The 23,450-nt window shown below is 47.0% G+C and overlaps 1 protein-coding gene across 2 annotated transcripts; it reads right to left on the bottom strand.

Annotated features, from left to right (window-relative positions):
• Positions 1 to 5,077: 5,077 nt before the first annotated feature.
• Positions 5,078 to 11,296, bottom strand: mycn (MYCN proto-oncogene, bHLH transcription factor). Of its 2 annotated transcripts, none has more exons than XM_079526790.1 (3): positions 11,185 to 11,296; positions 10,070 to 10,724; positions 5,078 to 7,567 (listed from the first exon to the last, which is right to left on the bottom strand). In XM_079526790.1, exons 2-3 carry the CDS (start codon positions 10,701 to 10,703, stop codon positions 6,750 to 6,752), a joined length of 1,452 nt encoding a protein of 483 aa, XP_079382916.1. In that variant the 5' UTR covers positions 10,704 to 10,724; positions 11,185 to 11,296; the 3' UTR covers positions 5,078 to 6,749. The 2 variants fall into 2 exon arrangements, with proteins under 2 accessions (XP_079382916.1, XP_079382915.1); XM_079526789.1 differs by having other exon boundaries at positions 5,078 to 7,570.
• Between the last annotated feature and the right edge of the window lie 12,154 nt (positions 11,297 to 23,450).

Consider the following 23,450-nt stretch of genomic DNA (forward strand, 5'->3'; position numbering starts at 1 on the left):
GTCCTCTCTCTCTCTCTCTCTCTCTCTCTCTCTCTCTCTCTCTCTCTCTCTCTCTCTCTCTCTCTCTCTCTCTCTCTCTCTCTCTCTCTCTCTCTCTCTCCCTCTCTCTCTCTTTTCTTTTTTCTGGGGTCTGTTTTGTGTGTCCAAAGAACATTTCTTTCTCAGAAACGCGCTCTTGAAAGGCTATTCATGGATTCTTCAATGAAACCCTATTACATTCGCGGGCTACTGTGTGAATTTGAGTGTGTGTGTGTGTGTACAGACAGAGAAAGAGAGAGAGAAAGAGAGAGAGAGAGAGAAAGATAGAGTGAAGGAGAGAGAGAAAGACGGAGCAAGAGGTATTCCGGGGGCTGTGCTACAGTACCATCTGTATGCTAATCTCCTGAGACTTCGGTAAACTTTGATCAAACGGCTCAGGCCTCCTTTTCTCTCTCTCCCCCCCCCCCCTCTCTCTATCTCTCTCTCTCTCTCTCTCTCTCTCTCTCTCTATCTGCCTCTCCCCCCCCCCTCTCTCTCTCTCTCTTTTTCTCTATCTCCCTCTCTTCCCCCCCATCTCTCTCTCTCTCTCTCTCTCTCTCACTCTCTCTCTCTCTGTGTGGTGCAATTGCTATAGCTCCGTGGGCCCTTGAGGCTGGCTATTACTCAGGCCAAAGGCAATGGGCACCCTCAAGCTGCCCTGACCCTCTCCCCCCACCCCCCGCCTGGAGCACCCACCCTCCACATCCACCTGCCTGGGGAATCACCCATCCTCCACATCCACCTGCCTGTAGCACCCACCCTCCACATCCACCTGCCTGGGGAATCACCCACCCTCCACATCCACCTGCCTGGGGAATCACCCACCCTCCACATCCACCTGCCTGTAGCACCCACCCTCCACATCCACCTGCCTGGGGAATCACCCACCCTCCACATCCACCTGCCTGTAGCACCCACCCTCCACATCCACCTGCCTGGGGAATCACCCACCCTCCACATCCACCTGCCTGGAGCACCCACCCTCCACATCCACCTGCCTGGGGAATCACCCACCCTCCACATCCACCTGCCTGTAGCACCCACCCTCCACATCCACCTGCCTGTAGCACCCACCCTCCACATCCACCTGCCTGTAGCACCCACCCTCCACATCCACCTGCCTGGGGAATCACCCACCCTCCACATCCACCTGCCTGGAGCACCCACCCTCCACTTCCACCTGCCTGGGAGCACCCACCCTCCACATCCACCTGCCTGTAGCACCCACCCTCCACTTCCACCTGCCTGGGAGCACCCATCCTCCACTTCCACCTGCCTGTAGCACCCACCCTCCACATCCACCTGCCTGGGGAATCACCCACCCTCCACTTCCACCTGCCTGGGAGCACCCACCCTCCACTTCCACCTGCCTGGGAGCACCCACCCTCCACTTCCACCTGCCTGGGAGCACCCACCCTCCACCTCCACCTGCCTGGGAGCACCCACCCTCCACTTCCAGCTGCCTGGGAGCACCCACCCTCCACATCCACCTGCCTGGGGAGCACCTACCTGCTGGAAGACGAGGTGTATAGCTATAGAGAGAGTGTATAGAGATTCCGGTCACGCGTCTCCTCAAAAGTACTCATAACTATTTAAGGAAAAGTAAAAATTCAAATAGAAATCTATACTGGTAACGTAGAAATGTAGTAATGTAGAACTACTTTGTTTACAAGTAAAAGTCTGCAATTCAAAATATACTTGAGTAAAATTACAGTATTGGTATTGGTATCAAAATGTGCTAAAAGTACCAAAAGTAGAATGCACTCATTATGTAGAATGTCCCGTTTGACAAGGCTGAAGTTGTAAATGTATGTTTTTGTAATAATAATAATCAAAATCTTCAAACTTCGAAGTAACTATAGTAACAACACTTTCCAAATAATTGTAGTGGAGTATTGAAAACTTGAACTACTCCAGTCAAGTAAAAACACCTCAAAATTGTACGGTACGGTATAGTAACAGTACTTGAGTAAATGTACTTAATTACTTTCTACCACTGCTTATACACCCCCCCCCCCCCACCACCACCACCCACCCACCAACCCATCCATCCCTTAACACCTGCGACTGTGCCCGACCCTGCGGCAGATGGTGCCCTCCCCCCCCCCCCCCCCTCCCCAGTCCCCCACGTCCCCTCCACCCCTATATCCTTCACTACCTACACCCCCCCCCCCCCCCCCTACCATGGTATGGAGTCTATGGACGGATGTGGCATAGAGAGGCCCCCTTGGCAGGGAGGGGGTGGTGGGTTAGTTGTCGGAGCGGACGATGCAGGGGTCACGGTGACAAGATATACTCAGATCTACAGCGAGAGTACCACCCCCCCCCCCCCCCCCCCCACACACACACACAACCCACGCACCCCCCCCCCCCCCCCAATCCTGTTTTGTTTTGTTTTTTAATTTGGTAACAATGTGTCCCTGCCCCCATGTGCACCACAGCGGGCACACTCGCACATCAGCAGCCATTGTTGTGGCTCTTGGCCGCCGTACCCGGAGAAGGTTAACATGTTGAATACAGATTGGCCGTACGTCCGACGGGGGACAATGGAGGTTGTTGTCGGCGAAGAGGCTGCCAGCGAAGCAGGCAGCGTTAATGAAGGTATCAAAACAGATGACGAGAGAATGACCCACGTGCTCGCACGCATGCACACACACACACACACACACACACACACACACACACACACACACACACACACACACACACACACATACATACAATGCCCCCCGTGTTGCCATAGTAGATTCATCGGTGGTGCGTAAGTGTAAGCCCATTAGGGGATGTGTGTGCGTCTGTGCAGTCGGTGGGCAGGCCAGGGGGATCATGGGTATTAATCAGGGAAAAGCCAGGCCATATGTCTGTTTAACGCGGGAGAAGGCTGCACCCTCGATGTCGGGCTCACTAAAACAATTAGTCCCCTTTCAAAGAGGGCAGGTCTACAGTAGTGTGTGTGTGTGTGTGTGTGTGTGTGTGTGTGTGTGTGTGTGTGTGTGTGTGTGTGTGTGTGTGTGTGTGTGTGTGTGTGTGTGTGTGTGTGTGTGTGTGTGTGTGTGTGTGTGTGTGTGTGTGTGTACTGTGCGCTGCGTGCGTACGTACGTACGTCTCAAAAAGGCAAGGGAAGTGTTGTGTGTATGTACAGCTGAGAGAGAAAGTTTTATGTTTGTGTAAGACAGACACTGTGGTGTTTAATACTGTAGAAGACTGTGCGTGTGTGTGTGTGTGTGTGTGTGTGTGTGTGTGTGTGTGTGTGTGTGTGTGTGTGTTATTTGCTTTCGCACTTGCACATACAATATCTAGGTTCAATGACTTAATGTCACAATCAATTTAACATTGGCTTCATGCCGTCCGACTCAAAGTAAATGGTAAACTGCAATACAGTACTGAGTATAGGCTTAAATGTGTTTCAATGATCTGACCTCGCAACATTCTGTTTTCTACACTCTGCCAGGGCTGTTATTGTCCATGAACTTGTTTTCATCCCATAACCAAGCAGGATAAGCCATTAGGCAGATGGCATGGGTGGCGAGTCCGGGTCCCTTGAGAGGATACATGAACACACACACACACACACACACACACACACACACACACACACACACACACACACACACACACACACACACACACACACACACACACACAAAGACTCCAGACCCCTGTTATGTAATCCACCCGTTACACTCCCCCACATAGAGGCTCTGTTTTTCACCTCCAAAACAAAACAAAAAGTCTTTAAGTATCACTGTATAGCCCTTTGACGTCACGTTCTACCCATACCTCAAGGCATGTGCCACTTCGTAGATTTATGGCACCACCAACTATTCCAAATGTGGGTGTTTGCTGTTTGCTATATGACAGAAGTTGTGTGCGCCGCTCCATGCCAAAGTCCGTATCTCATATTTTGAATTAGATGATGGGATTCAATTCAAAGTCATCAACAACATGTTTTGTATCCCATTAATTCCCCTCAGTGCACATCTCTTTTTCTTTGGCCTGCGACCGCACGCAGCCTAAACAGCTTTTCAAGCTGATGCGGCTTTTCAAGCTAACAACACGTCGCCGAAAAATCAGTTATTTTCAGCGAGCGAAGATAAATTAGGCACAACAGCCGCTCAGGACTGTGGCAACAGATTTCTTTTTCAACTCTCTCCAGAGAAGCAGCCTCCCCTCAGTGTGGCACATATTTGGGCCAGAGCCTGGCCTTGGAGAGGAGACGCGAGTGAGAGAACCAGGAGGGAAGGAGAGACGGGAGGGAGAGAGAGACACACACAGACAGAGCCATGTGGCTGATGTTAGTAAACAGTATCCAGCCTCATTGCTGGCGTTGTGGCAGACGGCGCACAACGCTGGAGATATCAGTCTGCCCAGGCCACACACAGACACACACAAAAGGTAGACACACACACGCACACATGCAGGGATTCACATTTATATACGCGCATGTGCACCCACACACACACACAGCGGAACATACACACACTCACTCACAGACAAATAAAAGAAAAGACTCGCGCTCAGTGTCTGCCACTCAGCAGCTGCTCCAGTTTCCATGGCAACGTCCTGAACAATGTAGGAAGTGCTGTGTGTGTGTGTGTGTGTGTGTGTGTGTGTGTGTGTGCCAGCGAGACACCGAAAGAGAGGGAGAGTGCTAGTGTATACAGTACGTGTGTGTGTGCCTGTGCACTTGAAGTGCGTGTAGGTGTGTGGGTGTGTGGGTGGGTGTGAGAGGCTAGAGAGGGGGGAGGTAGCTGCAGGGTGTTGAGACAGAGAGAATTCAGAAGATTTCTCCCTCTTTATTTCTTTGTCAGGATGAGCTCTGCTGCTGCTGCTGCTTCAGAACGGATGAGCTCTGCTGCTGCTGCTGCTTCAGAACAGCAAAACAAATACGGAGACACCGACTCGCCAACAGACAGAGAGCCCACAAAGATGGCACCTTATGACTCAGTGCCACTTTGTGAGGGCAAATATAGCCTAGATGGAACGGAGACGGGGGGTATTTCTGGCTGATGTGTTCACATTTTCATGATGACAAAAATGATCAGTGCAGACACAAGGCTGGTGTTTGTTTTACGATGTCTATTTATTTTTCAAAATGAGGTATTTCAAAGTGCTATGAGTCGCAGCACTAAAATGTACATTTTTAAGAATGAAAAAGACCAACATCTTATAGCCGTTTACCCAGTTCTATGCACCCAATAGTTACAAATATAAACAAAAGAGGAGATAAAGCTGGATTTATACTTAGTTGCGCGCCAGTTGTCACATGCCGGAAAACAGCCGATCTACAGTATGAGCTCACGACGCGCTGCAGCGTGACGTGAGCTTGTAGAGCTGCTTTTTTCAACGTGTGACAAGGCGAGCAATGAGGTATATCAAGCTTTTAAGAGCAAGGGGGAATGGGGGGCAGGTACATGAAGATATAACACATTTTCTGTACAAAAGCATTATCTGAGATCGAGAAGGGAAAGAAAATGACAAGATAAAGTGATATATCTACTGAGAACTCATTTTCATACGAAAATATAAGTATCAAATTTAGTATGTATCAGGTTCACACTAAAAGCATAAAGATGTGTAGAATTAGTAATATGGTACAATACAAAGAATAAGGAGAAGGGGAAAAAAACAAAAACAATATATCATTATATTACAAAGTCTCATGAATCCTCAAAAACTGAGGCCTCTTTACAGTACTTTTAAAGGTATATAAACTTCCAGTCTAGGTATTGGCAGCTTTCCTGACATGTATAAAAAAACCCAAAGACAAAAATGTATTACAAAACAAGGCAGATCTGAGTGTATTTCTGTCTGTACAGTATTGTTATATACAAAAGTGTCGGCTAGCAAGGTGCACAGTTATACATCCATTGACTTGGTTTGAGCACCAGTGTGAGAGAGAGAAGAGAAAGACAACTTGTAGTGGCATCATGTTTGCGTGACCCGTTGCGTCTCAGTCATCATAGTGTCTTGGGGGAGGGGTTTGGGTTATGCAGTGGCAAAGGCAAAAAAAAATAATCTTCTATAAGTGAACTCTGACCTTTGAACTCTCCAAACAAAGTGCCCTCAAACACCCTCCCCCCCTCGCATTGGGAGTCACCTGGGAATTTCAGGCTGGTGTCACAGTGAGTACAAAAAAACAACAACACAAGGTACAAATAGAAATCATACCAACGCCAGAGGGAGGGAAGAGAGAGAGATAAAGAGAGGCGTGTCTTTTTTTTTTTGCCTTCCATCTCATTTCTTTCTTTCTTTCGCTTTTGTTTTGTTTTTTGTTTGTTTTGTTTTTAACTGGATTGGAACCCTAAACATTCTTAACGTCAACAAATGTGCAAAAAAAGTGGCGGCAGTGAAAGTCCAAGTATCCCCCTTCAGACCCCCCCCCTCCACCTCCACCATCCGCGTTTGAGACCGTCCCTTGTGTGTGTGAAGACGTGTTTGTGTGTGTGTGTGTGTGTGAAGACGTGTTTGTGTGTGTGTGTGTGTGCGTGCGTGTATCTGTGTGTGCGTGTTTGTGTGTATATAGTTAGACAGGCCTACATGCGGATGTATCTAATGGTTGTCAATCAGAGGTGTTCCAATATGGAGCGAACAGACAGGGGCTAGGTGTGGGGTGGTGTTGGGAGGAGGTGGTGGTGGTGGTGTTGGGGCGGGCGGGGGGGTTTACATGAGAGTGTTTCTACGTTTTGGAAGCGGTCTGTCCATCCTTTTTAGAGCACCAACGTTAGGCGTTAGCGAGTCCTCGCCTGGTCCAGTCGGCGCATCAGCTGCTGCCTGCGCGCCTGCAGCCGGTCCCTCTCCTGCCGCAGCCGGGTCTCCTCCGTCTCCAGCGACGACACGTACTCGGCCGCCTTCTTCAGGATCAGCACCTTGGCCGCCTTGTCGTTGCGCGCCAGCTCGGGCACGTGGTCACGCAGCGTCAGGAAGCTGGAGCGCAGGTCATTGCGCCGCTGGCGCTCCAGGATGTTGTGGTTGCGCCGGCGCTCGCTGTCCTCCGAGTCGGAGCCGCCGCCGCCGCGCGGGCTGCACTCCCCGCTGGCGCTGCGCTTGAAGCGGCCGCCGCCGACGGGCCCTCCGCAGGAGGAGGACGACGACAGCGAGGATGAGGAAGAGTTGGTCCGGGAGGCGAGGGGTCGCGAGAGGCAGTCGGCGGCGGCCGTCTTCTGCTTCTTGGAGGGCGGGGCGGGGTCGTCGTCCGAGGCGTACGGGGAGGGCGCGGCGTAGTTGTGCTGCTGCTGGTGCACCGAGCTCCTCTTCAGAATCAGCTCCTGAGGCGCCCGGCTGACGAAGCGGCTCGCGCTGGCGGGCGCCGAGCCCGCAACCCCGGGCGATGTGGCGGCCGCCTTGGGCCGCACTGAGATGGTGACGGTGCCCGTGGCCATGGGCGACGCCTTGCCCACCGTGGTGGAGCGCCTCTTCTCTACGGTGACCACGTCAATCTCCTCCTCGTCCTCATCCTCTTCCTCATCATCATCATCCTCATCCTCGTCCTCTGCTTCTTCATCCTCCTCATCGTCGTCATCGTCATCATCATCATCGTCGTCATCATCTTCTGAGAAAGACAAACAAGAAGAAGGAAGGTGAGTGACTTAATCGCTCTGACACACCAACCATTCCTGCTATGTCATATGTGACACAGCAGGTGACATGTGCATTGAGATCAAAAGAGAGAGAGAGTGTGTGTGCGTGTGCGTGTGCGTGTGCGCGTGTGTGTGTGTGTGTGTGTGTGTGTGTGTGTGTGTGTGTGCGTGTGCGTGTGTACGCGCACGGAGTGAGAGCATTGCTCAATGTTGTGTGCATAAGCAGAAACCTCTTAATGCTTAGTGTCAGTCACCCCCCCCACCACCTCACCTACACTAATCTACTCTGCAGGCGTTGACACGTTCAGTCTCCCTGCCTACTAGACAGGCTGCATTTCTGCCTTTCATTCCCTCCCTCCCTGCTCTTTAACTTGGTCTAATCTCCTCCGGTGGCAGGAGATGGTTTGAGCCCGACGCCTGCCATCTATCTATCAGTGCTCTTCCAGTCACTGGGACATTCTGCACCAAAGGCAGAAGCATCCCTGAGCTTCGGCGCAGATGTGACCGCGGTCACATCCCCCAACCCCACATGCACACATTCTAGTTGAACTGTTCATCTTAATACCTGGTGCTGAGTTGGAGCTGAGCAGCTGAGACTTATCATAAACTGGCGCCTTTGAAGATGAGAGGAAGTGGCCAATCATGAGGCAGAGAGTGTGAGGCCCAGTTAAAATGCCTTTGTGATAATGGCTCTCATTATCAGCTCAGGAGCATCTGAAGAGTGTGGCATTTTACAGCTTACAGTAAACCACTTCAGACGCCTCTGCCCTAGGATGCCGTCGCAACACTCACACACACCCATACACACCCACACACACCCACAAAGTGTACACAGACGTATGTATGTATGTATGTATGTATGTATGTATGTATGTATGTGTGTATGTATGTATGTATACATACACGGTACACACATACACACACACACACAAATACAGTAGACACTCACACATGCACGCATGCACACACACAATCTGGCACCACGATCAAAACAAAAACGGGGCACAGCTGGGTGGATGGGGGGGCGTGTCCGGCCTGACCACATGTGAGGCTGAGTCTGGCTGGTTGGTATTTCACCCTCTGAACACAAGTCGTTTACTGGAGCTGTTAGTTTTATAAAGTGAATAAAGTATGCTCTGGGCCAGCCTGTATACTTCTTTTCTTTCTGGTGGTCTGTTTTGATTCGACAGCTAAAGTCACACAATGACTGAGTCATAGGTATCCCCAAGGCATCTTTTTTTTGTATTAGTTCCATTTGTACAAGTGATTTCTGAGCTAATCCCATTATGTGCCAGTGGGTGACAACTCCAAGGGAGGTTACTTTGTGCCCAAAAGCCTGTCCAGTGGGCAGAGCGGGCTATCAATGTAGATTCCCCACTGTAGCCTTTCAAGTCCGTGGGTGTCTCTTTGATGGGGAGGTGAGGAACGCGTGGAAACAAAAAGAGAGACGCGACTTAGCGCTGCGAGTAGCGGAAGAGCCCTTGGAACGGTATTATGTGCAGGATGGTGGGGCGGCAGGCGATCGGATCACCCTTTTAAGCCGAGGCGCTGGAGCGGCGCCAGCAAGACAGCTGTCGAGATGGAGCGCTTGTTCAAAGCTGTCACCCCCCCAAAAGAAGCAGGGCCCTCCTCCAACCCTTTCTTTCGCCCCCGGCCCAGCCAGTGGGGGTGTTTGGCAAGCCTGGCTGAGTCTAACCTCTGTGCCAAGCAGGAGGCCCTTTTACTACTGTTTCGCGGAAAAAAAGAAAACAATGATAATGATTCCGAATGTTTATTTACGGAATAGCCTACACGGAGAGCTCAAATCTGAAGTGCCACTGGACAGCATGCATTTATTTTGTAGCCTATGTCAAAGCTCCATCAGTTAGGGTTAGGGTCAATTTCTCACCTAATCACATAATCACAACCTTCACTGATCTATGACATGGACATTTATTTGCTTAACTTGTCAGTGTCATATGTAAATGTTATCAGTTTATCACTCTGGTGTAACATGGTCTGTGTGTGCATACTAGTTGCGTCTTTTTTATTAGTTAAAATGCCAACTGGGTCTAAGTTCGCAAAGCACACAATTCCCAAGTTTACTGCCATCTGCCGGATGAAGGCTGGCGATTACATAAACCACCTTCACTGTGTCACTGCTCCACTCTGTCGGTGTGCGTGTGCGCGCGTGCGTGCGTGTGTGTGGGGAATGTTGAGAGGTAATCCGATTCTGGGCCGGTCATATGAACAATGTCCAATCACTATAATTAGGGAACTGGGGTACAACTATATGGGTCTATAATAATAATAATAATAATAATAATAATAATAATAATAATAATAAAGCACAATAATAAGAAAATAATGTCAATAGCCTAATATTAGTCATCTATAATCAACAATAAAGTCGTGGAGTGTGCTGGGGGACAGCCGTTTCAAGAGAACGGTAACAAAGGGCTTGCTTGACGCATCTCCAAACGTCTACTCACCAGAGTCGCTGGGAGTGCTGCTACTGTGGACCGTGGAGGAGGTGGAGGCTACAGTCCCACATGAGTCTCTGCTACCGGTCCTCTTGTTGACAGGGAAGGGGAACACTATCGCGGGATCTACACACTCTGACACTGAGCGGCTCAACTCTGGTATCTTGACGCCGACATTGCTGCTGCTGCTGCTGCTAGTACTAACTCCGGCCGCCGTGGAAATGGCTTTGCCCAGCTTCTCGGTGACCACACGCTGCAGTTTTTCCCGGGCGGAGAAGCCGCTCCACATACAGTCCTGGATGATGATGTTGTTGGGGTTACTATCCAAAGCGGAGCCGAAAAGGTCCAGGTCGTCAGACGCCCCCCAAATATCGTCCTCGGGCAGGAGCAAGAGCTCCGATGCCCAGTCCAGTGGGTCGCCTAATCCAAAACTCATAGGACCGGCGTCCGCGGGCTCGCCCGGCAGAGCAGCTCGGCTCGGGGAGAGGGGCGGAGTGGGCAGCAACTCGAATTTCTTCCAGATGTCCTCCCCCGGTGGCGCAGAGTCGGGACCACAGAAGTAGAAGTCATCCTCGTCCGGGTAGAAACATGGTTGTAAGGAGTCAAACTCCAAATCTGAATTTTTACTTATAATCGCCGGCATTGTATCCCACAAGCGGAAAGCCTGCAAAAGAACAACAGAAGACATGTGTAAGTAAACTCTCGTGCACTAAAATGTCCCATAAACGCTTTTATCACACCTGGAAGTGTGGAAACTACGTCTTCAGTTCAGAGCCCACACACAGATGATAGTCTAGTCCGGTAAATTCCACAGTCACTCCTGCCTGTTCAAAGTCATTAAAATCTCAAAGAACAATTGTGCGTAAATGCAACCCTGACTCGCTCTATCCCCTTCCACTGTACGATAAAGGCGCATTAGCGCAGAACTCGGGCTGACAGAAGATTTACATAGTCAACAAAAGCATGTTTACAAAAAAAAGAATAAATAAAAAGCAAATATAAAAAAATCCTTGAATGGCATTCTATGCAAAATAACATGTGATTTGTGTAAATAGCACAAATACAAGATAATAATATCAATGAATTAATTGGGGGGGGGGGGGGGGGAATAGCAAGATGCTCACCTTGTCCTGACTTGGGATGAGGTGTGAGCCAGATTGTGTTGTCTCTCGGCAAGTCAGCTATAATAGACCGTAGGTTTGAAGCACTCATCTACTTTGGGAGCACAGACAGTCCTCTGACACACATTGTGCTGCGCTGCAGTTATACACTCAAATGTGTGGCGGACAGCGGGCTCCGCCCCGCCCACCAGGCTGGAGGGGCGGGGATGTCGGTTCGATGCAGAGCGCGCTAGACAGACGGCGCAGGGAGAGAGCAGACTGGCTGGGAGCCTTCCTCTCGAGTCGACTTTTCAAGGTGAAATAGTGTGCCCCCCCCACCACGGCACTGTATTCACTGTGCCCCCACACTGTACTGATATGATATTGATGTTTTTTTTGTATTCATTCTTTGACGATATTTGGATGTGTTCTGTGAGAGATGATTGTATTGACTTGAATTAAATTGAATCCACTGACCTGTGGGAAAGAAAAACGTAATTAATATCAAAATGCAATGATTTAAAAATGTTGATTGATTTAAAACAATATCAGAAAACGCCACATCACAATAGGCATAGCCCATTTAGGCCTACCTTGAAACAGTTTATGCTAATTAATTATCATTAAACTGAATCTAGTGCACTAGTACTGTACATTAGGAAGATACTCAGCCCCAGAGCCTCTTCTTTCCCATTGAGCTCTTATGATATCGTTTTCTCTATTGTCTGAGGGCATAGACTACAGAGGTACCCACCAGCTGAAAGAGTTGGGCTCTCTGCGCCCTCCGGTGGTCACACTACGAACAACAGGGCAGACGCGCATCATTATGGAATATAAAGGGCACTGTCTCGTCTCGGGCGAGTGGAAATTCGATCAATATCCGTCGATGTTGTTACACAATGACCATGATTTTATTTATTTCGTCTGTTCAATTGCCACTAACGCAGTTATAGTGCTTCAAAAAGACAATGGCCGTTTATGAGACTCCACGGTCGGTCGCGCTGCCTTTGTTTAGTGTACAGCTGTGTCTCAGGGATAGGAGAGCATGTTACGTAACGTAACCACAAGCGGTGGTTGTAGCCTTGAGTCATTCCCATTCCCTTTCCTAATGACAGGTTGGGCGGAATGCGCATCTGTAATTATGCGCACTGGCAGCGCTCTGGCACATGCTCACAGATAGACCTTGATATCGACTTATTCAGAGAAAAAAATGTTCACAAAACTATTTCCAGTTGAGTTGAGAGTAGCCGCTACCAACCGCATCAAAGTCCTTTATGAAAGATAACCCATTAATATTCGATTTCCCAACTAGGAAGATGTTTAGCCTACACTATTCCAGGACCTGCGGCATAGCTATCTATGCGTCTCATTTCAATCAATGCCCCAAAAATAATTCTATTTGAGACCTTGTCTAAAACAAGGGAGGTGGTTGCAAAGTAAAAAGGGACAGCGAAAAGTGAGAATTCGCAGCTGTGCGCCTTCGATAGAGAGGGAATGGCAGGGAGGGAGTTTCCTGGGACTGGGCAGTTTGCTCCCAGGAATTGAGATTGAGACGGTTTTGGACTCACAACTCCCCATAGTCTCATCGTGTTTTCTCAAACTACTGTCGTGCTCCTCTCTCTGACTGAGCCTGACCCCCTGGTAGCCTGCCCTAGGAGGAGGAACAGCTTCCTCTGTGAAACAGGACAGAGAGTGGGAGTGAGAAAAAGTGGGGACGTTTGTTGTTGTTATTGTTATTGTCGTCCCATGTGCGTCGGCGTTAGGCAGGCTAACAGGACAGGAGGGCAGGAAGCTTGTTCCTTTTTAGGCTTGTTTCAAATTTCAAATTGACTAAGCAGCCACAGAAACGAGGGACAGATGAATTGTCAAGATAATGGTCATTCTTCTCCTGTGATCTGTCTTGGCATGGCATGGCATGGAGTGCAAGTGCATTGGTGTGGGGTGGGGGATGTTGTGGCATGAGGGGGTTGAAGTCTGTCTCTTAATTCTCTACTCTAGGCTATACTCATCCAAATCACTAGCTGATATTATTGCATTGTTATTGCGTTAGGCTGCTTAACACAAACCAGTGAAAATGAGGTCATGAGCTGTTGTTTATGTTTGTTTTAAGGCTACATTTTGTCAGCTCAACTCAGTCTCTCTCTCTCTCGCTCTCTTTCTCTTTCTCTCTCTCTCTCTCTCTCTCTCGCTCTCTCTCTCTCCCTCTCTCTCTCTCTCTCTTACTGATATAGTGAAATATCTTAATTGCAGTTAATTGCAGCTCTATATTAAATATTCATGCTGCCGGCCAGATTTCACCCATGAAAGAAATACCTATGTGATTTATTTGGGTGAATGTTGGTATAATACAAAATGGACTCAAGCACAAAAACAAATATAACTGAATGATGGGATGGGGTGGGGGTGGGGGGGTCATCAGAGTTGGAATAACACTACCGTCTGTGGCTGTTGTTTTAATGACAATGGAGGAATGCCCACCCCTCCCTCCGCTCAGCCCCTGGGCCGGAACATGGATGGTTAAGCAATTGGGCCAGTTTTGATAAAAGATTCATAAGTCACCCCAGTGTATATAGAGGGAAAAACAAGTGTGTTGAGCGAGAGAGAGAGAGAGGAAGATCTGCCGCAGTGACACACAGAGACAGACCATGCCAGGTCAGAGACCAAGCATCCATGCACGCACGCACGGCATCAATAAACCATGTCCAATAAATGGCAGGGTGTCTCTGTGAGAGAGGGTGGCTGTGTGTGTGTGTGTGTGTGTGTGTGTGTGTGTGTGTGTGTGTGTGTGTGTGTGTGTGTGTGTGTGTGTGTGTGTGTGTGTGTGTGTGGTGGGGGGGGGGGGGGGGGGGGGGGGGGGGGGGGGGATGCAGGGATGCCGAGTCTTGTTTCCATCACAAACGTTCAGGGAAACAGGACGCATATGAATAAACAAGCACACAGTCACTTCATCACCTTACCGTCACCCCTGGCATGGCACATATTCAGTGGCTGTTGGACACCTTGGATGACACGGACCTTTTCTCTAGCCCCCACTGCGTGGGTTGGAGTTATACATAAAAAGACATGAGTGTACCTGCCACCTATTTGGCAGGCTTGATGCGCGAGTATCATCGCCGCTCATCATGTATATATTTACAGTATACGTCCCAGTGTGAGGTTTCAGTCGGTGATGCTCTGGAACAATGCAACGTGCATCTTTTTGTGACCAGAAGGTTTCCAGTTTGACATGATTGGACAATATAGACATCTACACTGAGTCTGAGTTCATATCTATTATATCACTATCTATAAATGGTATAAATATGCCACGTCTATCTTATCACCAGTGAATATAAGCATGAATATATCTGACTATCACCAATGGATAAATTAATGGATTTATGTACAAGTCTGTTAAAAGTTATCCTTTACAGGCAATGGGCCTCTGTCAAAGTTCTTTACACTTTCCCAGTAGTCCATGTGCAACTGTGCGCGGAGTCAGTAATCCCCAACGGACAGAACAGACCATACAGGTTTAAGGTCTCATATTGGTTGGTTGGCTGTGTGGAGCCTGACAGGCTACTGGAGAAAGGACTGTGAAAGTCACTTAGGGGTGAGATTAGGAGGGATGTGGCTGTGTCTGAATGCGATTTTCATCTCCACTAGTTTTTAGAGCGTAGAGCTTCAGCTCACTCTTCGCTCTCCCCTTCGTAACCCAGTGGTTTTCAAACTTGTTGGTGCCAAGGACCCCCAAATTGCTGTATGTATTTGGCCACAGACCGCAATCTCAGCACAAATTGTGAGCTTGTAGATCTGCTATTTTTGAATAGCCAACAAGTAAATTAATAAAGTGGTAAAAATGATTGTGATACTATTTAAAACTGCTTTTGCTGGGAACCCCCTGTAGTGTAAACACCCCTGCAAGGACACCTCGGGTCCCCGGGCCCCACTTTGAGAACCACCTCCACATTGTCCAGTTTAATTCCAACTATGGAGTCAGTCAGCCCTCCTCACCAGCTTCTTCAGTTTGTTGTGTCAATATTGTTCAGTCGTCCCCCCCCCCCCCCTCCCCCCAAACAGACCATGGTAAAGAACATAGAGTTATATATAAGGTAAAGAAGAGGATACTAGCTAGTAGCTACTGCACATACTGGCAGAGCATCTGCAGGAGCCTGTTGCACTTCCTTAGGAAGAACAGTCTGTCCCTTCCTGTAGAGGGCCTCAGAGTTGACAGTCCAGTCATGTACAGTAATGCATCCTAGAATAAAAGTGACAATATTATTTAACTCACTGCACAATATTTGTACTGCAATGTACCCAGTTGTATTGTATCGCACTAGAGCCCAACCAATGGCAGAGTTTTGGGTCTGATTTTGAGTCCTGACCTACAGTAGGCCACCCATAACCAATGTTTTGACCGATATTCTGTAAAGAAGAAAAAAAAAAAAAAAAAAGGTATACAAAGAAAAGTGCAAAATGTTCTAATCAATTTGGAAAAACCTACAGTAGATTTTATTAAAGTTTATATTTGAGTACATTTCACAAAAAATAAATATAATAATAATATCTGCCCCACCAATATATTGGTTTGACCTTATATACCGGTAAGTACTTTTTGTGTGTGTGTGTGTGTGTGTGTGTGTGCCCTGCAGGGCTTCAGCACTAAGCAAGATCACAGTTAAACTCTTCATCAGCGTTGAAGTGTTAAAAGTGCTTAAAACGAGAGTTCCGTGAGTGCTGGTGTTATCTATTTTAGAGATTGTTTCTGTAAAGTTACTTACCGACCACGCACCTGGTAAAAATGCTCAGAGTGTTTGAGATGAGTTGGAGTTGTGCGAGCTATTACCTTGATGCTAAAATCTCAGGAGAGCCTTCATGTCCCTTATACCAAGCTTCAACTTCCCTCAAGCCCAAATGTCAAACTACAACATGACCTTGGCGCCTGGCGGTGATCTAACAGCTAGCCTTGAAGACCTCCTAACACTGAACATTAACATTTTCCTTGGTCTGTGAAAGGCATTAAGGCCTGTTCTTTTTTAATCACGTCCGCCGTCATATTCCACTGTGGCATCCCCTCTCAAACAAACCAGATTCCAACAAGAGGCTCTGTTTGTCCCCGATACACACCATTAGATTTCTCTTCCCCCAAAACCCTCCATCTCAACACAGGACAACCTCCATAACCACCCCTTGCCCCGGCCCTCCCCTCAGCTTAGCCCAAAGTAAACCAAGCATCTCATCCCTAAAGCAGTGCTGGAAGAATTGTAAACTGACACTGTAAAATTGGAAGAAGTGTCCTCACCTTCGTCTTCAATGTTTGTGTTTACACAATGTTAGTGTTTACACAATGGACATAGGAGGCCCTCAAAAAACACCTAAAAATTGTACTTATATACAGTACTTGAGTAAATGTACTTTATAGGTACTTTACACTACTGCCCTGGAGCCACCTAACAGCGACCACCCGTGTGTTCCTGTGCTCACCATCGCAAATCTGCTACTTCAATCCTTTTTTGTTGCTTGTGCCGTACCGTTTTCCCACAGCGCAGCTGCTGGCATCAAATGGCATATTCAGGTCAGGTAGGCAGGGAGGGATGCAGTCATGCAACGCACCTTTAATTGAGCTTGTAAGTGAGAGGGCTGTGTCACGCTAGCTGAGCACATGCATCATCATCATTATAAAAAGACGATAAAACCACCTGTAGTGGCGTTTTCTGTTAAATACAATACCCACAGTCCAGGTATGAAGGGGCATAACTTTCTAAAGTTGCACATTTCCTACATATTCCGTCAAGAAATGGATTAGCTCTACTGTGTGCGTGTGTCCTTTGGACACATGCATAGAGACGTTAGATGTTAGAGAAATCTAATGAATGCAGGTTGCACGATTCTCTGTACAATAAAAGTTATTTAACCTTCATTAATTTGATTTAACTGACCGATGGTTTCCACATTTGGTTGGATGTGCGCTCTTTAGCTGAATCAGACGGGTACAGGCCTTATAGCTGGAGCTGGTCTCTGGGCGCTGCCCACTGATCCTCATAGTTAAGATGGGTCAAATACAGAGGACTTGATTCCCCACAAGGATCAATAAACCACCTCAACGTAAAACCTAGCTGAAATCACACATTTCCTTGTATTCTATATAAAACGTCACAGCAGTCTGGTTCTCTTTTGCATTCTACTTTACTCTTCATCCATGTTGTGGCTCAACTAAAACATGCTGTGACAAAAAATGTAAAAAATAAAAAATAAACATGAGGTCAAAGGTTATACCATTGACCCTCCATAGTAGGCTACTCCTATAATAAACATGCCTTATTTCCTTTCTACAAGGGGCAGCAGGTGACGGCTATTAGCCTAATGAGATGTTTCATGAAAATAAACATTACCTTTGCAAATGTCAAAGCTAAAAATACATTCATTTTTTCAAAGATAATGGAGATGCCACAGGGGACTTATAGAAAATGAAATACATTACTACACTTTTATTCTTTTTTATTTTTTTATGTGTCACAACCTTTATACCCCAAGTAGCCCCTTATGGAACCTCTCCCTCCGCTATGTAGCTCCGAGATGAGGTCCCACACAACCGGATACTGGCACAGGTCAAAACCGGCGAACATTTTCCACGATGCAAAATTCTTACCTTTTTCCACACATCGTATCCAAAATGTTCCACGTGTTTTCTTTGCTGCTAGACAATAAAACATCTGAGAGGAGGTCCCTCGACCTTCACGTTTTGGATAGGATGTGTGGAAAAAGGTAAGAATTGTGCATTGTGGAAAGTATTCGCCGGTCTTGACCTGTGCACAACAACCCGGTTGTGTGGAACTTCAATCTGGAGCCATATAGCTGAGGCAGAGGTTCCATATGGGGCAGTATATACCCCAAGCAAACAGAACAGTGTAATAAACTACCACGGAACACTGTGTAGATATCTGAGTTTTAATGCAAGATTTTGGTTATGTGACTTGGATGCAGCGGTACGTACAGTACATAAGGGTTCGAGCAGTGTCATCACTTGATGCAAGACACCTGTGTCCAATATTCCAGTGACTAGATAGACCTCAAGGGAATTGTAGTCCTAGACCTAATGACTAGAACAGCCTGAGACAGAAGTGTCTACTGAGACAGGAAAGACAAATACAATTAAATTAGTTACAATATGTACATATAAAACAATACCACAAATAATAAATAAAATATGGCAATTGACCTAGATGGTAGCAGAAAGGAATATAATGAGATTTGAGGATCCATTTCATGCTAATCTTCCTTGACATGATTTGTGAATTGTGATAAGGTTTCAGCAGATCCTAATGTAATTGGTAGTAACTGCAGCGGGGACCATGGTTTATGGCATTTTGATTAATTCAGCATCATGCACATAATACTATATAGTCTGTCGGTGCAATAGCTGTAGACAATGATTCAGGATATGTTATATTGCTGCCAGAAATGACTTCATCAAGGTTTTGCAAGAGCACACACAGTACCTTGTAAAGGAACGAGTCGCAACAAGGCTCTCAGGAATTTGTACAAATCGTAATGGTGCTATTACAAAGTAACAACACATTTCTCACTGCTTATTGTATGATCAGCTAGGAATACGGAAATATATATGACAAAATCTCATGTTCACAAAAGAATGTCGCTTTCCCATGTAGTTTATTTTTGGATGACATTTTCCCATCAAGTTTATTTCGGGAAGAGTAAACTTGACTAGGAAGTATTTTGGCCTTTCAGAACTTTTCACTTTGGGTCTTTGGAGTGCCAAAAGTGTGCCTCTGTGAAGGAAATGTGTTCCGTCTTGTCGCATCTTGCCATCAAACCATACCTGGCTGGGGATTAAGTTTGCTTACGGGTCTATCAGTACAATCAAAGATGATTCACAGGCTATATAAACTTCCCATACAGTCAGGGAGACACCCCTCGTTTTCAGAGTGAAAAATGCATTTTTGTGTTTGTTGTAACGGATGTGACAGCATATTCCTCCAGAGATTTGTTGAGCTTGGCACCGCTTCATTACAGTTACAGCGAGTTAACAGAATAAATCACAGGTACATGAGTGCTTTTTGGCACGAGTGCTGATTAAGCTGAACATATTTCATCCAGGGCCGCAGTTTTAGTCTCACGAAATGTGTCACATGTCACAGTGTGGGAGTAAGCCACTGTATGGAGTATGGCTGGCAGGTAATCCAACTAATCAGTTTAATCAACTATAAAAAGTAATCGATATTTGACACAATTGACTAATAGTCTATTCCTATTGTGGGCAAGTCATATTGGCAAAAATCACACTTGTGTGAAGTGAGGGACACTCTTATCGTCATACATCATCATACATAGGCATAGGAGGGGCTAGCGCCCCTCAAAAAGCTTACAGCACTTGGTATTCCCAGGCGGTCTCCCATTCAAGTACTAACCAGGCCCGACCCTGCTTATAGCTTCCGAGATCGAACGTGTTCAGGGTGGTATGGTAAGCAACAGCAGCAGCGGCGGCCGGTAGGGCTCATATACAGTAGATGACAGTTGCCAATATGTAAATGAAAAAGCACACCCGTGTGAAGTGAGGGGCGCTCTTATCATCATACATCATCACATTCTGACCAAACACAATTTGCGTCCTCACCTTTTTGTCCTCACTTTTTAACCTCAATTCTGTGGGGTACACACAAACATACAAAGCTGGGCATAGGAAATAGCAGATGTACAAGCGAAGATCTGCATTGCATTAGATTGGCTTTTTGAGTGGTGTAAACCACTCCTACAACTGGCTTTGTTAGTTTACGTGTCTGTCTGTCTGTTCGTACCAAAAAATGAGCATGGTTGCTATGGTCACACAGTTCACACGGGTGTGATTTCATTACGTCAGACATTACGTCAGACCACAGCTGATCATTCTATAGTGCAGGAGGTATACAGTATACCAGTGGTTCCCAGAGTGACCCAGGGGTCCTTGAGGGAGTTCCAGGGGGGACCCAGCTAAATGATCATTTGGAACCAAATGGACCCTTATGGGTCTGTAACTCACAGAGTTAAATTAACATTGATTTTACAATATAAATCGGGGGTCCCAGAGATAGAAATGCCATTAAATGGGGGTCCGTAGCCTATAATGCATGTCAAACTGGGGGGTCCTTGAAATTAAACTGGTTGATAATCACTGCTGGAGCCGTCAAAATCTTCTCTTATGGGGGGTCCCTGGCATGTCTTTTCAAATGGGGGGTCCGCGGGATAATTAGTGTCAATTTGGGGGTCCTTGACATGAAAAAGTTTGGGAACCACTGCTGTATACCATTACGGAAGAGACACGTTAACTAGAAGTACGGTTCCCCATCACTGGGCCAGGTGGAGAAGAATGCACCAGGAGATTTCACGCACATGGCAGCCAGGCATTCTCTGTATGTGGGCCCTTCCCCAGACATGGAAAGCGATATGCTGAAAGGAAACACTCTAGAACAGTGGTTCTCAAACCTTTTCATGTCAAGGACCCCCAAATTGATTTGGCCGTGGACCCCCATCTGAAAATGTTTTCTGTATGTATGCTATAAGCTCGCTATGAGTCTGTAAATCTGCTGTTTTTGAATAGCCAAAGTATATATAAAGTATGGTACAGTTGATTCCGATCAATCGATTTTGAGTATCTGCAGATACCGATTTTTCCCAATCCGAAAAACAAATCCACAATATTCAAAATCACAGACAATATCCAGTCTAATATCATGATATGGATATAATATTGATACTATAGGGATGTCCCGATCATGTTTTTTTGCTCCTGATCCGATTCCGATCATTTGAAAACGACATGATCGTCCCCGATTTCTGATCACGTGATACGAGACAACCCTAGTTAAAGTGGTTAAAATGATTGTGACACTATATATGAACTAATTTAGCTGGGGACCCCCTGGACCCCTGGGGGACCCCCTGGACCCCTGAGGGTCCCCGGACCCCACGTTGAGGACCACTGCTGCTGATGTAACGTGACTATGACTGATCTTCTTGTAATAATGTTTGGCTTCGAGCACGCACATATATTCTTTTAACGATCCGTCCAAACATCGATGTGATCCATCACATGCAAAACTAAAAGATTTATCTGCAGCAGTATATGTTATTGACTCGTATTTATTTATTCATTGAATTGATCAGCTGTGTAACCCGCACCTATTCCCATTAGGCTGTAAAATGGGAGGTAATTGTGCGTCGCTCCTGTCGCATGGATCGCATTACAAGTTATGGATCAAGCCGTGACCGTGAATCAATGGGCTTGGCCCTGAAGGTGAACATCATTAGGAGGCTTGGCAATCAACTGGAAATCAATATCGCTGATGGATTAGCACTGAGTCACTGGCCATCCGATCCAGTTGAAATGATCGCCCTCCTTGACCATACAAGTAGAAAGTTCCTTCAAGTCAGGTCGGCCGGTAAGATTTCGTTAGAGGCCGTGTCACAATGAAACATGCACTCGCTCCCCATTCACAACACTCGTTTCCCGACTCGCTCTGGGAGAAACATTTAGACCGACTGTTTATGGTGTTGCACGTAAATTCAGTGCTGCCTGACAGCTTTACAGGGCTATTGTTACTGTTTGTAAAAAAAAATGGAGGCTTTGGTGAGTTTGTGGGGTCGTGAATCAGGGGAAGGAAGCCCCTTTTGACGGATGATGCTGCAGGGGTCACTCACCGAGACCGCTGACTGTTAAACAGACCTCATTCTAATGAGCAAACACATGCGGGAATGATTAAAAACCTATACCTACATCCATACAGTACCTCCACCTGCCTATATGTATACGAACATTTGTCTGCCCTTCCTTTCCTTTAATTGTGATTATTATTATGTATATTAAATGTAAAATGTGGCCCCAAAAGGGCCACATTTTGTGCTCTTTGTTGTTTGTCTAGGTTTTCTATACCGAAACAAAACGCGCACTTATACGTTATGAAGATGACACAACACTTTTATGGGTGTGCAGGTGACCTCCCCTGACGGGTTTGTGCAGCTGTTAGTACGTTTTGATAAAGGAGAGCGATAACGGCCCCGTCGGCGCTGATAACATTTCCGGGGCTGATAAAAAATGGAGATAGCAGGGCAATGTGGGCGTGAGGAGAGGAGAGCAGAGGAAAGGAGAGAGAGATAGGGACACATTAAGTGACTCGTTTCCTTTGTGATGAACACTGATAGACGTTGCGATAAGGCTACTCTTTTGTTTGTTTCTTGTAAACTTTCCCACACGCATGAAAAGTATTTCAGCCCTGTTTGTCAACTACCCACACGCGGAGCCACAGGTATTCACCCTGTCCCTCTCTATGTTTTCTCTTCTTAAATGCACCCACACACACCTGCACCCGCACGCACGCACGCACGCACGCCACACACATATTAACAAATACACACACTATCTCCCTCACGCACTCATGCATTCACTCACACATATGCACACACAGACAATATCTTACAAGCCCTCCTGAACCCTGCATAGCCTTTCCTGGAGGTCAATGGGCTCTTTTTAGAGACCCCCCCCTCCTCTCTTCCTTTATCTCCCTGCATTTGTTTTGATCCTCTGGGGGTCATTAGTCGGACTAAATGTTTGTCTGGCCACAAAGGGAGATGGTTAATATGTTTCAACGCATCCATTTGTCAGCTCTCTTGTCTCGTCTGCTGTGTGCCGCGTGAAAAAGGAGCACTGCATCGCAACTGGCATTTCAAGACTTACAAGCATTTCAACACCTCCGGCGAGTTGAAGTGTGCTCGTGTGCGCGCATGTGCGCGCTCGTGTGTGGGTGTGTGTGTGTACGTGTGCGTGCGTGTGTGCGTGCTGGTGGCTCTCTAAAACACATTCCAGTGTGAGGGTTGGGTTCCCAGCCTCCTGGTCGATATATCACCCCTGACATCATCAATGTGCAGTTTAGAGAAAGAAAACGGAACGTTTAACTTCCTGCAAACATGCTCTGTCCTGCCAACACCACTCCGATCTGATTAGCAAGACTTATGAGAATTGGGGGGGGGGGGGGGGGGGGTGAGAAAGAGAGAGAGAGAGAGAGAGTTAGAGAGAGAGAGAGAGAGAGAGAGTTAGAGAGAGAGAGAGAGAGAGAGAGAGAGTTAGAGAGAGAGAGAGAGAGAGAGAGAGAGAGTGTGAGAGAGAGAGAGAGAGAGAGAGAGTTAGAGAGAGAGAGAGAGTTAGAGAGAGAGAGAAGAGAGAGTTAGAGAGAGAGAGAGAGAGAGAGTGGGAAGTGAAGTATAGAGAAGATAAAAGAAGAACAAGTCAGACCTCCTTTCAAATAAATCAACAGGACAAA

Source organism: Electrona antarctica, assembly GCF_951216825.1.
Source record: "Electrona antarctica genome assembly, chromosome: 17".
NCBI lineage: Eukaryota > Metazoa > Chordata > Actinopteri > Myctophiformes > Myctophidae > Electrona > Electrona antarctica.

Bases quoted from the DNA above. Each gene is read 5' to 3' on its own strand.
- mycn (XM_079526789.1), bottom strand. From the start codon at position 10,703: ATGCCGGCGATTATAAGTAAAAATTCAGATTTGGAGTTTGACTCCTTA. The intron at 7,571-10,069 runs GTGAGTAGACGT...TGTCTTTCTCAG, and splicing joins CAGCACTCCCAGCGACTCTG to AAGATGATGACGACGATGAT.